The sequence below is a fragment of the Typopeltis vanoorti genome, chromosome 25 (genome assembly GCF_054136105.1).
Source record: "Typopeltis vanoorti isolate ZY-2024b chromosome 25, IOZ_Tvanoo_1.0, whole genome shotgun sequence".
Lineage (NCBI taxonomy): Eukaryota > Metazoa > Arthropoda > Arachnida > Uropygi > Thelyphonidae > Typopeltis > Typopeltis vanoorti.
In genome coordinates, this window is record NC_143573.1 from 44,171,408 (window position 1) to 44,187,952 (window position 16,545).

A 16,545-nucleotide genomic window follows, 5' to 3' on the forward strand; every position below is an offset into this window, starting at 1 on the left:
TTAATATATGCAAATAATCTATATGAATACAAACTTCTTGGTAAATGATATCATTCGCTGATGACATGGCATATTAATATATACTGAAATGATCCTTGAGGATTTAGAAAATTGAATTAACAATAATATGCTGAAACAAAATAAGTAGTTAGGCAGTAATGGCCATAAAATTAATATTGATAAAACTAAATATGTCTATTTCACCTTAACAGATAAACTAGATTTTATATAACTATAAAATGGCATGAAATGAATTGTGCTAGTATTCAAAATTGTAACTGCAGATTAACTACAAAAGAAAAAAAAAAGTTAAGCATTTGGGACTCTATTGACAGCAACTTCATGTGAACTCCCATATCTAATTTTTAACAAACAAGTTTAAAAGTTCTAAGTAATGGAAGGAAAATAACATGGTGCCATTGAATAAGGCAGTAGCAGACTGGAAGTCTGCTACTGCCTTATTCAATGAAGTAGCAGACTGGAAGTCTGCTACTTCATTCAAACATGACACTTCATCTGTAAGTGTCATGTTTCTCCTCCTATGTGGTCAGTAGGAGGAGAAATGATTGTGAAAGAATGATATTGTGGGATAATAATGGGAATAGAGTGACCGATGCAGAGGACATAATGGAGTTGTTCAGTGAACACTTTATTGGAGTATTTCATCCTGGAGAAATAGGTTTTAATACTAGAGGGATAGGGCCGGTTCGAGGTTTAGAGGTGCAAGAGGAGAGTGTGTTCCAAATACACACTCTCCTCTGGATGTCTGTAAAGCTGGGGGAACTGGATGGTATTTTACCACAGGTTTTGCGAGAATGTGCTAATGAACTGACAGCTCCGTTGACCTCTTTTCAATGAAAGTATGACTACAGAAAAGGTACCCAGGGAATGGAAGGAAGGTAAGATAGTGCCATTGCATAAGGGCAGTAGCAGAATATAGTTCTAATTGTAGGCCAGTTTGTGTGTCATCAAGTTGTTAAGGTCTTGGAGAAATTAGTGAGGGACCATATACAGCATTGGGTAGATGAGAGTAATGTTGTGAGAATCAACATGGATTTGTTAAGGGGCACTCTTGCTTTAGTAATATGATTGCCTTTTATAATAATGTGACAAGTGCATGGAGTCAAGAGACTTATTGTGGGAGGACCTTCCTAGGAAACACAAAGTCTACTGTACCACTCCTTGAACCCATTGATTGTTCTTTCTCTCACCACTCTATCAGGCAATGCATTCCACAGTTCAACCACCCTCCATGAAAAGAAACCACTCCTCATCATCTTGCTCACAGCTTCCTTTCATAACTTCAAGGGATGGTTCTTGTCCCCGCTCCCCCCCCCCATTCCACCAAGCAAAAGAACTCCCAGTGTCAACCCTGTAACTACCTCTCAACAGTTTAAAATTCTCAATCATATCACCTCTCCTATCTACCAAACTCTGCAGTTCACATTCCCTCAGCTGATCCTCATAACTAACACTGTACAGTCCTGAAACCATCTTTGTTATCGGCCTCTGTACCCTTTCCACAGTTAATTTATCCTTCAAATCCTAGGGACCAAATTTGAAAACAATAGTCCAAGTGTGGTCTGATCAGGGCTTTATATGACATGACCACTCTTTTATATCTGCAGGTCAGTGTCCTTCTCAGTATTGCAGTAATCTTCTAGGTTACCTTCACCACCTTTGCAATATGTTCCCTGAATTTCAGGTTTCTATCAATCATCATCCCCAGATCTCTGGTCTCCCCTACTTCCTCCAGTACAGCTCCTTCAACAGAGTATGCTGGCTCCCATTGATGTATGTATCCCAAAATTCAAGACTTCACATTTTGCTGCATTAAACCAACATCCCCATTCATTTTCCCATCTGTTTAGTTTATTCAAATCCTCTTGCAGGGCTGCTACATCTGCACTATTACTAATAACCCTTCCTAATTTCACATCTGCAACTGAACATCCCCTGCAATCCATTGATATAAAGGTTAAACAATACAGATCCCAGTATTGGTCCTGTGGGACCCCACTTGTAACCTTCTGCCTCCTTGATATTGCCCCACCATATACAACTCTCTGATACCTATCAAACAATCCTGAATTCAGTTGAATAACCTGATATCTAAGCTCATGTACTGCAACTTAAATATCAGCTTATCATGTGGTACCCTAACAAATGCCTTTGCAAAATCCAAAAAAATAGCAGTATATGCCTTTCCCTCATCAACTGCTCTTGTCACATTATTATAAAAGGCAATCATATTACTAAAGCAAGAGTGCCCCTTAACAAATCCATGTTGAGTCTCACAGATAATATTACTCTCATCTGTCCAAAGCTGTATATGGTCCCTCACTAATTTCTCCAAGACCTTAACAACTTGGTGACACACAAACTGGTCTATAATTAGACCTATATTCTGCTACCGGCCTTATGTGATGGCACTATCTTACCTTCCTTCCATTCTCTGGGTACCTTTTCTGTAGTCAGACTTTCATTGAAAAGTCAGGTAAATGGAGCTGTCAGTTCATTAGCACATTCTCGCAAAACCTGTGGTAAAATACCATCCAGTCCCCCCAGCTTTACAGACATCTAGCGGAGAGTGTGTATTTGGAACACACTCTCCTCTTGCATCTCTAAACCTCAAACCGGCCCTATCCCTCTAGTATTAAAACCTATTTCTCCAAGATGAAATACTCCAATAAAGTGTCCACTGAACAACTCCATTATGTCCTCTGCATCAGTCACTCTATTCCCATTATTATCCCACAATGTCATTCTTTCACAATCATTTCTCCTCCTACTGGCCACATAGCTAAAAAATTCCCTAGGATTTTCTTTGGATCTTAGTGCCAATCTCTTCTCATATTCCAGTTTTACCTTCCTCACCATACTAGTTACTCTCCTGACCTGAGTCTTATATTCCTCATGCATCTGCTCTCCACCCATCTCTTTATATCTCTTCTAGAATCTCTTTTTCACCTGCAGTTCCTGTTTGATATTGTTTGTCATCCACTTTACACCAAATTGTGTTCTCTTCTTTACTCGTGGAATACAGCTTATTATTGCTGCTAACAAATATTCCTTCACAATTTCCCAAGCACTAATGGTATCTTGCCCTTCCAATTCCTCCCTCCATGGAACTGTCCCAAGCTGATCTAAGACTATTATAATCACCTGCCTTATAATTCCACATACATTCCCTTTTCTTTGATATTCCTGCATGTCTATTCATCTTCCAAGTCAAACTACATGTTCACTCTCTCCAACTGGTGAGAGAGAGATGTCATCTTAGTTATCAGCTCTTCTGATGCTATGACCAAATCCAAAACTCTTGAACCTCTTGTTCCCTCTATTACATGTTGCCTAAAACATATGTCCCTCAAGAATTCTAGAAATTCCATTCCCTTATTACTACATGCATCTTCCTCTTCCCAGCTTATACTGCTGTAGTTAAAATCTCCCATAACAATCATTCTTCTTGTACTTGCCAAGTTCAACTGCCTAAACATTTCATGTTCCCACCCTCTGTGCTCCTTGGCTTGTAGCAACACCTCACTAAATATCCTGTCTTGCTCACCTCTACCTCACACCGTATGCTTTCACAACCATTAGTGTCACTGCCTCCCAAATCCTCTACTCTTACAGGACGTAAGTCATCACTTATCATAAGCAGTACTCCACCACTGCGTTTTCCCTTCTGATCCTGCCGAAAAATATTGTACCCTGCTACTTCTATTCCTGTTATTATATCATCTTCCATCAACCACGATCTCAGAGATCACAATAATATTGGCCAGGCTGATGCTATCGGTGCCACCAATGCAGTCCCTTTATTCCAGATACTCCTGGCATTAGTATAAAGCATAAAAATGTCATTATTTCTATACCTATCATTATCTCCTCCAGAACCCACTGGACTCAGTATTACCTGATGTGGTCTCCCTTTCCCGAAGCTCCCATTCCCACAAGATGCCACCCCTGCTACCATCCACACTGGTAATTCTAGTTTCCCTGCATTGACACACCAACTTGTTCAGAAAACAGCAATCTCTCCAGATGCCTGCGTCCTTCCTCATTCAAATGCAAGCAGTCTCTCGCATACAGTTTCTGTCCTCAAATGCCCTCAAGCATCCACATATTCCAATCCTCTCTTCTGACACATTCTGGCTATTATGCTATTCATTATTACTGCTCTTCTGTTCAGCTTGTCACTATCATACCTGGGCAACACACACACACACACACACACACACACACACACACACACACACACACACACGCACACACAATCTCTCATCTCTGCGTTTTCTTTTGCACAACCTCAAGCAAGAATCCCAGATCTCTCACCACCCGATTTACATTGCCTCTCAAGTCATTCATGCCCACCATCACAACCATCTCATTTACCCCAATTAATTGCCATAGTCACACTCTCTATCATTCCTCCAGGCAAACACTCCTCTGGCATCCTATCTTGCACACAAGGATCATCGAGTCTCCATACATCACAGCTCTTACCACTCTGTTCCTTGATTGCTCACCTGCATCCTTCACTCTCTCTCCTATAATTCTTTCACTCTGTGTTCCCCTACTTTTCTGTTGTCCTGGCATCACTCTATCCTGGTTCTAACACTCCCTCGCATTCTTCTTATTCTCTCTCTCTCTGTATGTTTCCATTTTCTCCTCTTCTATTGTTCCTGTTTCTCTCTCATTCCCTCCCTTCCACTGTTTCTATTCTCTCCACTTCTATCATTCCCATACGCTCTCTCTCTTTTATTCCCTCTCTTCTATTGCTCCTATTCTCTCCTCTTCTATCATTCCCATACCTCTCTCTCTCATTCCCTCTCTTCTACTCTTTGTATTCTCTTCTAACATTCCCAAAACTTTCTCTCATATTCCTACTCTGATTCACTTTGCATTCACCTCTTCCATTCGCCTAATCCCACAAAAGACGTTCCACAATCTCTTTCAGCTTATCTCTCTCTCTCTCTCTCTCTCTCTCTCTGCAAGTTAACCATTCTTACTCACCATTCATCCTCCCAATCATGACCATCTCCAAAAATTTCACAATCGTTCAAGCCTTTCACACTCCCCACTCTTATTTCTTCATTCATATTTCGCTGCTTGTTATTCTCACCTATCACACTACTCACCTCAGGTAGTAAAGGATGGGTGTTAATTCCAGAGGGATATCAGCTTGGAGGGACTTATTAGTATCAAGCCTACTGAAGATTTTCTGATGACTTTCTCGCAAAAGTTCAGAGGAATGCTGTAAGCAGCTTATGGTATAGCGAGAGAATATTGGCCTTGGTATCTACACTGAGTGGTCAATTTATTAGGAACACCTCCCTATTTAAGAAAACGGGGAGGTGTTCCTAATAAAGTGGCCACTTAGTGTACACAAGAATGGGAGGAAAAGACTGATATCAAGGGATTTATATTAACCATGATGTGGTATTAACATGATATTAACCATTAGGATGTGGTAACAATGGCAGAGGGAGAAGTTGCACCCAACAATCTTAAAAGGAACAAGAAGGCTCAATTGCCATTTAAACAGTTATCCTGATGAGCATTATTACTGTGCCATGACCACTGAGAATAGCTGTTTTAAAATTAAAAAAAAAAAGCATGGATAAAGTTATGGTCAGAATTGCCATAAGGAGAACTAGCATCCACAGTGTATTTGGAGGGAGAGTTGGTTTAAGTAATGAGGATAAAATATTCAGTATTTTGGTAAGTAGGGAACAATTTGTGTTAGATCATTACTGATAGCAAATAGTACTCTACTGTTCTATATACATAATTTTTTATATTTAATTATTAGTTTTATAATTTGATACTATATACAAATAAATACATAATTTTATTTTATCTAATTTTGCCAGAAAAACTGTCAATTGTAGTGAAAATCAAAACAAATATATTAGTATTATAGTTTGAAATCACTTATTATTTTATTATTATTTGGACTCTGTCTCAGACTCATCATGTGAGGCCCACTCAACAAGTCTATCATAATGTTAAATTAATCTTTGATTCAAGCAACATTGTTGCTTGAAGAAAAGATTTTTCCTTTGTTCATTTTTATTGGCAAAGTGTTTTAGCAATCTGCTTATTATTATTATCTGACCTCCATGGAGTCAGAGACTCATCTTGGGAGGTACACACTATTTCACACAGTACTCATCCAACAGTCCCTTAAACTGATTCAATATGTCTACATTCACAATACACTCAGGCAATGCATTCCACTCACCAACCATTCTCCATGCCAACCTTGAAGCCATTTACACTACCCACACTTGGGCAATGCATTTCACTCACTAACAACTCTCCATGTAAATAATCTACTCCTCACGCCCTTCTTCACATCTTTACACAACTTCCAGGGATGGCCTCTTGTTCTTCACATCTTTACACAACTTCCAGGGATGGCCTCTTGTTCTTCCCATCTTAACATCTGCTCCTCTTATAATTTCTGTATTAATCTGATAGAATCCTTTAACTAACTTGAAGGTCCATATCATATCTCCTCTTTTCCTCCTATCCAACCTCTGTAATCCACATTCTCTTGAACGCTCTTCATAGCCAACAGAGTCCTGATACTTTAAATGCTTCAAATGCTTTTGCAAAGTCCAAGAATATTGCTGTATATGATTCTCCCTTATCCAACACATTCGTCATCTTATCATAAAACAAGGAAGTAGAGAAGATGTGAGATCTGGGAATGGTGATGGACAAGGATCTGAAATTCAAAGCCACACTGCACAAGTTGTGAAGATGTCACATCGGATAATGACAATGATGTGGAGGACCCCTGACATGCAGAAATAAAGAGGTTATGATGCCAATGTATAAGGCCTTATATGGATTATTGTGCACAGATTTGGTTGCTGGGTTTCATGTTGATGAGGATATGTTGGAAAAGGTCCAGAGAAGATTCACAAAAGTGGTCAGTGGTCTTTGGAAGGAGTATGAGGGCAGATTGAGAGAATGTAAATTGCAGAGCCTCATGAATAGGAGGAAAAGGAGGGAGGAGGATATGATGGAGACATATAAGCAAATCAGGAGGCTATTATCAGGTTGACATGGTAGAGATTTTTCATAGAAATGGAGAGGGGGGAATAGAACAAGAGGTCATTGCTGGAAACTGTATAAAGAGGGTGTGAACAGAGGAGTGAAGGGCAGGTTCTTTGCATGGAGAATGGTTGGTGAGTGGAATGCATTGCCTGAGTGTATTGTGAATGTAGATATATTGAATCAGTTTAAGGGACTGTTGGATGAGTACTGTGTGAAATAGTGTGTACCTCCCAAGATGAGTCTCTGACTCCATGGAGGTCAGATAATAATAATAAGCATATTGCTAAAACACTTTGCCAATAAAAATGAACAAAGGAAAAATCTTTTCTTCAAGCAACAATGTTGCTTGAATCAAAGATTAATTTAACAATGAAAACTACTCTAGTTCCATACACACTTCATGATATTAATATACAAGAACTGTTTAGATACTAGTGTTATAGAGATCGGAAGTCGGAAATCCAATCATGAAAGGTAGTAGACTTATGCCACCTTGGTTAGAAGGCATTAATATTAGAAAATATCTGTGACCATATGAGTTTCTGTATTAATATCAATCCGAATTGATTTTCAACTCTGATTGATATAATAACATATAATACTGTATATATTTTTATTGTTTTCATGAAACTAGATAAAATTAATTAATTATTGGCATTAACTTTTCGACTATGTTTATAGACATCCTAAGTAAAAAAATGAAGAGAATGACATACATAACAGAAAAAAATTCAACAATGCACAAAAGTAAATTTCTCATAGAAAGGCTTTACAAAGAAAACTGTGAAGCATTATGAAAGAGCTTCCTAATCTGAACAAGTCTAACGTTTACGTTTATCTCCATTATGGGAATAGTACTCCTGAACTCTGCTGTTCTTTTCTAGTTTAATTTTTGATTCTAGAAACTGACTATTGTCACATTACTAAAAACATTAGTGTTGCATTGCTGAATTTTTTTCTGTTATGTATGTCATTCTGTTCAATTTTTTACCGAGGATGCTTATAAACATAGGTGAAAATTTAATGCCAATAATTAATTAATTTTTATGTAAGCTATCTGTATTAATTAAATTATATCTATAGCCTGTCATGAAAATAATTTGGTCATGACATTGGGCCTAACATGCAATGGTAGTGGGATATTTATTATTATTAAAATTAAAACATTTTATTAGTAATAAAACAAGTATTTTAGTCATTAATGGCTAAAATACTTGTCAGATCATGAACTGATGATCCACAGATTGCAAAGTTACAAGTATCATAATCATTTTTTCTTTACAAGATGATGCGCCTCTTCATTCAACACAGGTATCATATTCTATAAATCTTGCATTTGCATAGAAGGCAAACAGACTTAAGTCCTAGTGACCAACATAACTGGCTGTATTTGGAATGTCATGATGATATAGTTCATACTTATTGGTAGTATACTGGATTCATCAATGATAACATCATACAACTGGATACAATATGCTTGACCGTATGATTAAAAAATTATTTTATGATATAATATAGCTACATACCACAAGTGACGTTCCCATAACTAAAAGAAAATCAGCAGAAGGTACATCATATTGATGTTGCCAAAATCTTGCAGGAAGTTGTTCTCCAAAGAAAACAATATCTGGTTTAATAATTCCCTAAAAATAATAATTCAAATATACTGAATAGTTTTCCTACCCATAAACCATGTGATATACCATTCTACATACTAAGCATACAATTATCATTTTACATAAAAGAACAACACAGTAATACGCTTAGTCACTTTGATGAAATACATGATATTTTGCCAAACTGACTAAGCACAACCTATATCATGGTATCAGTATTATCATATTATATAAGTATCAGTAATATATCTATGTCAGTAAATGGAAAATGAGGATCTATTTGCGTACTGGAGACTAGACTAGACTAGCTCATATTATGAGTTAGACTACACTGACTCTACAGTAAACATAATGGTAATATTGTTTAAAGATTATTCTAAGAACACCCAAATGTACAAACAAAATCAAGCAACACAGGTGCATTGCAATAACAATTTGCAACAAGCAAAGACCATACTTGTTATATATATAACAAGTATGCTCTTTGCTCAATGTAGAACTACATGATAATTTTGAGTTCTCTGACTGTTGTTTTACAAACACATACTTAACATAAATTAATGCAATTTAGAACTTATTTTAAAGTTCTCTAACCTTTAATGCAAATAGTCATAGAACATAATTATCAGATTTTCTTTAAAAGGGATAAAAACCCAATAAATTAGTAAAGAAGTGAAGTTAGAATTTGATGTTCTTATTACTCATTTCCATGCTTTGTAATAACTGTGCCTTAATATAAAATGAAATAATAACCATAATTCATGGCCAATGGTGCAAAAGGTGGTTCACAAAAAAAAAAAAAAAAAACAACTGCAGTGGCTGAAAATTAAGAAGGTATAACTAAAAATATGTAAAATGGAAACAAAGCATACTTTCCAATGCTATTCATTTCTGCTTTGCACTCTAATGGCCAGTTTAGAATTAAAGTATAATTAATAATTTGCAATGAGAAAATTATGTGCTTATTCAGAACAGAACACTTCTTCTATTACCATCTGAGTTATTTTATTATTTTGAACTATTTGATACCTAACTATGGACCAATGACTGAAAATAAGGAAAAACGAAAGAAAAGGATTAGATGACACTAGAAATTGTTTAAAACATCCAATGAGTGAAAAATCCAAGTTAATTTATGATCTATCAAAGCAGTTAATAAAAATAAATAAATAAATAAATAATGAAAAACGGTATATAAAAGTTCTTTAAAATAGTGAGGAATGCCATTATAAAATAATACCTTTTAGTTGGAGAACATACTAACTAGATTCAGAGTAGTAAATGTAACAAACAAGCTAGGTATTGAACATTATGCCAGCAAAGGTTGGTCCATTGGTAGAGCCTCTGCTAATAATTGCTCGCAAAAAGTTAAGCAAGTTTGAGCATGATTAGTAGCTGGAAGGAATTAATCGTTCGATGCTGTTGGCACCCTCTCCCTCGATGAGTCTTTGGATTCCCTGGAGGTGTCACATAATAATAATTATTCATAAATTATTTTCAACGATATTCATCATCAAATTATTGATATGTATCCTCCAGATCGACATAATAGGGGTGACTGAAACAAAAAAGACCAAAACTGGTGAGATCTTTTTGAGCAATAAATACAAAATGTTATATTCAGGCAATGACAATCAAGGAAAAGAAGGAGTAGCCATAGTATTCAACACAAAATACGAGGCTAATCTTCTTGAATGGCAGTCAGTCTCAAGTAGAGTAATGTGGGAAATATGAGAATGGGGAACTGGACAATGAGACTTATTTGTGCCTATGGTCCCACAGAAGGTTCTACTAAGGTAGAAGTGGAGGAATTTTTTGACGCTTTAGAAAAAGCAACTGACACAATGAAAAAGGAAAAGTTGGTCCTTGTTGGGGATCTAAATAGTAGAGTAGGAAATGATTGTGAGACATACAAAAATATTTTGGGAAAATTTGGAGAAAAGAGCAAAGCTAATAATAATGGCAAATATCTGTTGGATTTCTGCTCAGGACGTGGACTGGTTATTACTAACACCATGTTCCAACATAAAAATGTGCACAAATTCACATGGAGAGAAGAAGCTAGGAATAAGAAAAGTCTCATTGACTATGTTATTGTTGATAGTGATGTTTTCTCCCTGGTGCAGGACACCAGAGTGTACAGAGGATTTGAAATTGGAAGTGATCACTATTTAGTCTTGAGCAGGATAAAATTGAATTTCATATTGAAAAGAATAACATGAAAGAAAGTTTTAAAGCGAATAAAAGTTGAGCAGCTCTCAGATGTGAACTGTAGACTAAAATACAGAAATATTATTGAAAAGAAAATGAAAGAGTTTGAGAACAGGAATCAAACCTTGGAGATTCAGTGGCAAACTCTGAAGGAAACATTGATTGATTCTGCCAGAGAGGCATGTGGTGAGGTTGTGTGCAAGGATAAAAAAATCAGAACTCCCTGGTGGACACAGGAAGTTAAAGAGGCAGTGAAGGAAAAGAAGAAAGCATATCAAAAGTTCCTGGCAAATAAGTCAGCTTTTACTCTTACAGAATACAGAGACAAATGTAAGAAAGCTAAACAGTGTGTAAAACTAGCTAAACAAAAGTCATGGGAGGACTTTGGCAAGAATATAGAAAATAAATATCAAGAAGGTGGCAAAATATTCTGGAGGTTGTTGAAGAAGCTTAGGAATAAAGGAAAGAGTGCTGTAAAAGGAATTAGAGATGATAAAGGTGAAATGAAAACAGGAGAAAAAGATATCCTTGAAGTATGGAGTAATTACTTTGAAAAACTGCTAAATGAAACAAGCAGTGATGACAGCACAGTGATAAAAAACACTGACCAGGCATGCAGTCAGGAATACATATCCATACTTGAAGTAGAAAAAGCCATCAAAGGCTTGAAATGTGGAAAGGCAGCAGGAGTAGATGATATTCGACCAGAAATGCTGAAGTACGGTGGTATAAGAGTCTTACAGTGGCTGCACTGCATAGTTCAGAAAGCCTGGACAGAGGGACGAATTCCCGATGATTGGAGTAGAGCTCTCATAGTACCCATATATAAAAAGGGAAATAAAACTGAATGTGAGAATTACAGAGGTATTTCCCTACTGAGTGTTCCTGGCAAGATCTATGCAAGTATACTTGAGAAACGGTTGAGAAGAATTGTGGAAGAAAAGCTTGGTGAAGAACAAGCTGGATTCAGGCCAAATAGAGGCTGTCAGGATCAGATCTTCACTTTATGACAAATAGTCGAGAAAGCATGGGAATATAACAAAGATCTGTATTTAAGTTTTGTCGATTTGGAAAAGGCATATGACAAGGTGCCAAGAGAGAAGCTATTCAATACGCTGCAGTTATATGGTGTCGATGGGGCATTATATCAAGCAATACTTAGTCTTTATTTGAGTTGTGAGTCAGCAGTTAGAATTGAAGGAAGTACAGGAAGATGTTAAATCTGGTGTGAGACAAGGATGTACATTATCCCCTCTGTTATTCATTATCTATATGGATCACATTATGAAGGAATGTGGTATTAAACCTGATACCAAAATTGGAGATGTTAATGTCAGCTGTTTGCTTTATGCGGATGATGTTATACTTCTAAATAAATCCGCTACAAGTCTGCAAGATTCTCTGACTAAATTGAATAGCTGTTGGAATAGATATGGTATGAAGGTCAGCAATAAAAAGACAAAGACAATGAAAATAGGCAGAATCATTGAAAATGTCAACTGTGTTGTGAATGGAGAACCTGTGGAACAAGTAAAACATTTCAGCTACTTAGGCACAATTTTTACTGAAGATGGTAAACTAAATATAGAAATAGACAACAGAATCAGCAAAGCTGGTATCGTGGGAAGTCAATTGAATAAATTCATATGGAATAAGAAAGAAATTAGTCGGAACACTAAATTAGCTGTATACAAGACTGTGTTCAAACCAATTTTAACTTTTGGATCTGAGAGCTGGGTCAGAAGTAAAACACTTGACCAAAGACTAGAGACCGCAGATATGAGAGTCCTGAGAAAGATTAGAGGCGTGAACAGATGGCATCAATGGCAATATCATATTAAAAATGAGGATATTAGGAAAGAACTTGACATTGTCAGCATCCAGGAATGTGTTAGCAGAGCTAATCTCAGATGGTATGGTCACTTAAATAGAATGGGAGAGGAAAGATTAGCAAAACAAGTGTTCTCTGCCAGGTTGGCAGGAAAACGACCCAGAGGAAGACCAAGATATAGGTGGATTGATATGGTTCAAAGTGCCTTAGACGATAGAAATATAAGATCTGATAATGTTGGAGTCTTGACAAGTAACAGACTGATTTGGAGGAAAATTGTAGATAGGAAGTTAGTAATGATGTAATTTTTTCATGTAGTACTGTCATATCCTGTACACCCCTTGAGGGTACATGGCAGGAATTTGATGATAATGATCCTCAAGCATATACAGAATGTTATGATAGTACTTTTTGAAGAACTTACATCATCACTAACTTGCTATCAACAATTTTTCTCCAAATCAATCTGTTATCTGTCAAGACTCTAACATTATCAGATTTTCTGTCTTCTAAGGCAATTTTTACTCTATCAATCCACCGATATTTTTGTCATCCTCTGGGTCTTTTTCCTGCCAACCTGGCAGAGAACACTGGTTTTGCTAATCTTTCCTCTCGCATTCTGTTTAAGTGACAATACCACCTGACATTAGCTCTGCTAACACATTCCTGGATGCTAACAATGTTAAGTTTTTACCTAATATCCTTGTTTTTAATATGATATTGTCATTCATGCCCCTAATCTTTCTCAGGACTCTCATATCTGTGGTCTCTAGCCTTTGGTCAAGTGTTTTATTTCTAACCCAGCTCTCAGATCCATAAATTAAAATTGGTGTGAGCACTGTCTTGTATATAGCTAATTTAGTGTTTTGACTAATTTCTCTCTTATTCCATATAAATTTATTCATATGTCTTCCGACCAAACCAGATTTGTTGATTCTGTTGTCTATTTCCATATTTAATACCATCTTCACTAAAAATTGTGCCTAAGTATGAGGGTGGTCTATAAAGTTCTCAGCCTCAACCATAGATGGCAACACTATCGACAAGATTTTTTTTTTTCTAAGTTGGTACATTTGTCATATTGCATATCAAATTGCAATTCATTCTATCAAGAAGTTTGTTTTATATAGCTGTCTGAAACAAAAATGTTGTCTGTATCCCTTGAAATGGATAAAATTGAGTATCATGTAGTTATGAAATTCTTTGCAAAAGAAGATTTAATGCCAAAAGAAATTCATTTGAAGTTCATTAAAGTTTATGGGCACTCTTCTCCTTTGTTGTCGACAATTAAGAAATGGGCTGCCGAGTTTAAACGTGGCCGTACCAGCATTGAAGATGATTGATGAAGGATGGCCAAAAAGTGTAACACCACCAGAAATCATTAATCAAGTGCACGATATGGTATTGGATGATTGGCTAGTCAAAGTGCGTGAAATTGTTGAGACTATAAGAATTTCAAAAGAATGTGTAGGATATATTTTGCATTGAGAATTGCAAATGAAAAAGCTTTGTGCAAGAGGGGTGCCGCACTTGCTCAAAAACACAATTGCATGAAAATCTCTGAACAGTGCTTGGAGCATTTTAACAAGAATAAAACTGATTTTGTTCATCGATTTATTATTACGGGCAACTCCTGGGAGTCCTTAGATTCATCGAGGGATGCCCTAAACATCATGTCCACACAACTATACGACATTCTCACAGTATCTATCATACCTTGCCTTGAACTCGCTCACCGTCATAGCACTCACAACAGACTCTGACAGCTTATTCCACTCATTTACCACTCTAAAAGTAAAGAACCGAACTCTAACACCCCTGCTAACCACACTCTTGCCCAGCTTCCATAGGTGTCCCCTAGTTCTCCCACCACCAGTCCTGATCTCAAAAATATCCTCTGAATTAATCCTATAGAAACCCTTTAGCAATTTGAATGTCTCAATCACATCTCCCCTTTTTCGCCTATCAACTAATTTCTGCAACGCACAAATCTTCAACCAGTTCTCATATGGTTCATTCCATAGACCTGCTATCATCTTAGTCACTCACCTCTGGATCCTCTCCACCTCCTCCCCATCAAGGAACCGAGGTGACCAAATCTGGGCACAGTAGTCGAGATGAGGTCTTATCAGGGCTCAGTACAGAGGTACAATAACTTGCTTGTCTCTGCTCGTCAAGGTATTTTTCAACAATCAAGTGAGTTGATGAGCTGATTTAGCTACTTTTGCAATGTGCCCCCTAAATTTCATCTCCCTATCCACCAACACTCCCAAGTCCCTGGCCTCATCAATCTCCTGCAGTACAGTTCCACCAATGTGGTATACTGCTGCTAATCTTTTCACCCCAAAATGCATAACCTTACATTTTGTCACATTAAATTGAGATCCATTCTCCTTAGCCCAGAACTCCAATCTATCCCAGTCATCCTGCAAGATTTTGACATATTCTGCATTCACTATCGCCCTACCCAACTTTGCATCATCAGCGAACAAATGAACTGTTCCTCTTAGATCCTTCCCTATATGGTTAACAAACATTAAACAGCAGTGGTCCAAGAACAGAACAGAATCCTGTGGCACACCACCAGTCACAGGCCGTCTTTTGGACTCTACTCCTGAATAAACTACTCTTTGATATCTCTCCATCAACCACCCAGCTATCCATCTCACCAACCCTATATCCATTCCCATATGTTGTAGTTTACGGATTAGAATTCCATGTGGTATCATGTCAAATGGCTTAGCCAGCTCCAGCAGTATCACTGTAAACCCATTACCCTTATCCAGTTCAGCCGTCACCTTGTTATAAAACTTGAGCAAGTTACTGTGTATCTCATTTTCATCAATCCATTCCTGTATTTTTCCGTTGACTACTTTCTCCAAGACCTTGACAACGACTCCTGATATGCTGATCGGTCGGTAATTTGCAACCGTGGTCTTGGATCCTCCTTTATGCAGTGAAACTATTTTCTCCTCTTTCCACACCTTCGGGACTAAACCAGACCCGAGACTCAGATTAAACAACATGGTCAAGGGCACTGATAATTCTTTAGCCGCTTCACGCAAGACCCGTCCCGATATACCATCCAATCCCACAGATGTATTCACATTAAGGTTCTGTAATAGACTATTCACCTCCACTTCATTCATTCATAATTCCCGTATAAACTAATGGTTCCTTCATTTTTTCAATGTCACCACCTGGATGATATACTTTTGCAAAGTGCTCGCTCAGTAACTCCACTATATCGACTGATTTAGTGACCTCCTTACCATCGTCATTCCTTAAAATCATTTTGCCATGTACAGTTTTTTTCTTGCTTGCAGCATATTGAAAGAACTGTTTGGGATTCTCTTTTGCTTGCATAGCTAGTTTCCTTTCATAATCCGCTTTTTCTTTTTTTACCACACTCGTTACCCTTCTGGCCTGCACTTTATACCATTCGTGTGCCTGCAGGTCCCCCCTTTCTTTAAATTCCCTCCACAGTTGTTTCTTTTTTTGCAGCTCAAGCTTAATGGTGTTATTCATCCATTTAACCCTTACTTGTTTTACTATTCAGACCCTAGGTATACAATCTGCCATAACCTCCTGTAAATGCTCCTTGACCACTTTCCATGCTCTATCGACATCCAGCCCTTGCAGATGTACATGCCATGGCACTGATCCAAGCAATCTCCTAAGCTTGTCATACTTGCCAGCACGGTAATTTCACATATACCTGTCTTAATCGATGAGGTCTCAATTCCAATATCAATGGCATGCACTACTTCCTATAGCTATCCAAACCCAATATGTTATTCATCACCAAACCTC

The 16,545-nt window shown here is 37.3% G+C and overlaps 1 protein-coding gene across 2 annotated transcripts in view; it reads right to left on the reverse strand.

The window, feature by feature from the left end:
- Positions 1–16,545, reverse strand: part of LOC150092698 (NAD-dependent protein deacetylase sirtuin-3-like) — a 143,604-nt gene that overhangs the window by 43,291 nt on the left and 83,768 nt on the right. For both annotated transcript variants that reach the window (XM_090414709.1, XM_090414710.1), the window contains exon 7: positions 8,601–8,717. In XM_090414709.1, coding sequence (XP_090270835.1) covers positions 8,601–8,717 — 117 coding nt within the window. The remainder of the gene's footprint in view (positions 1–8,600; positions 8,718–16,545) is intronic.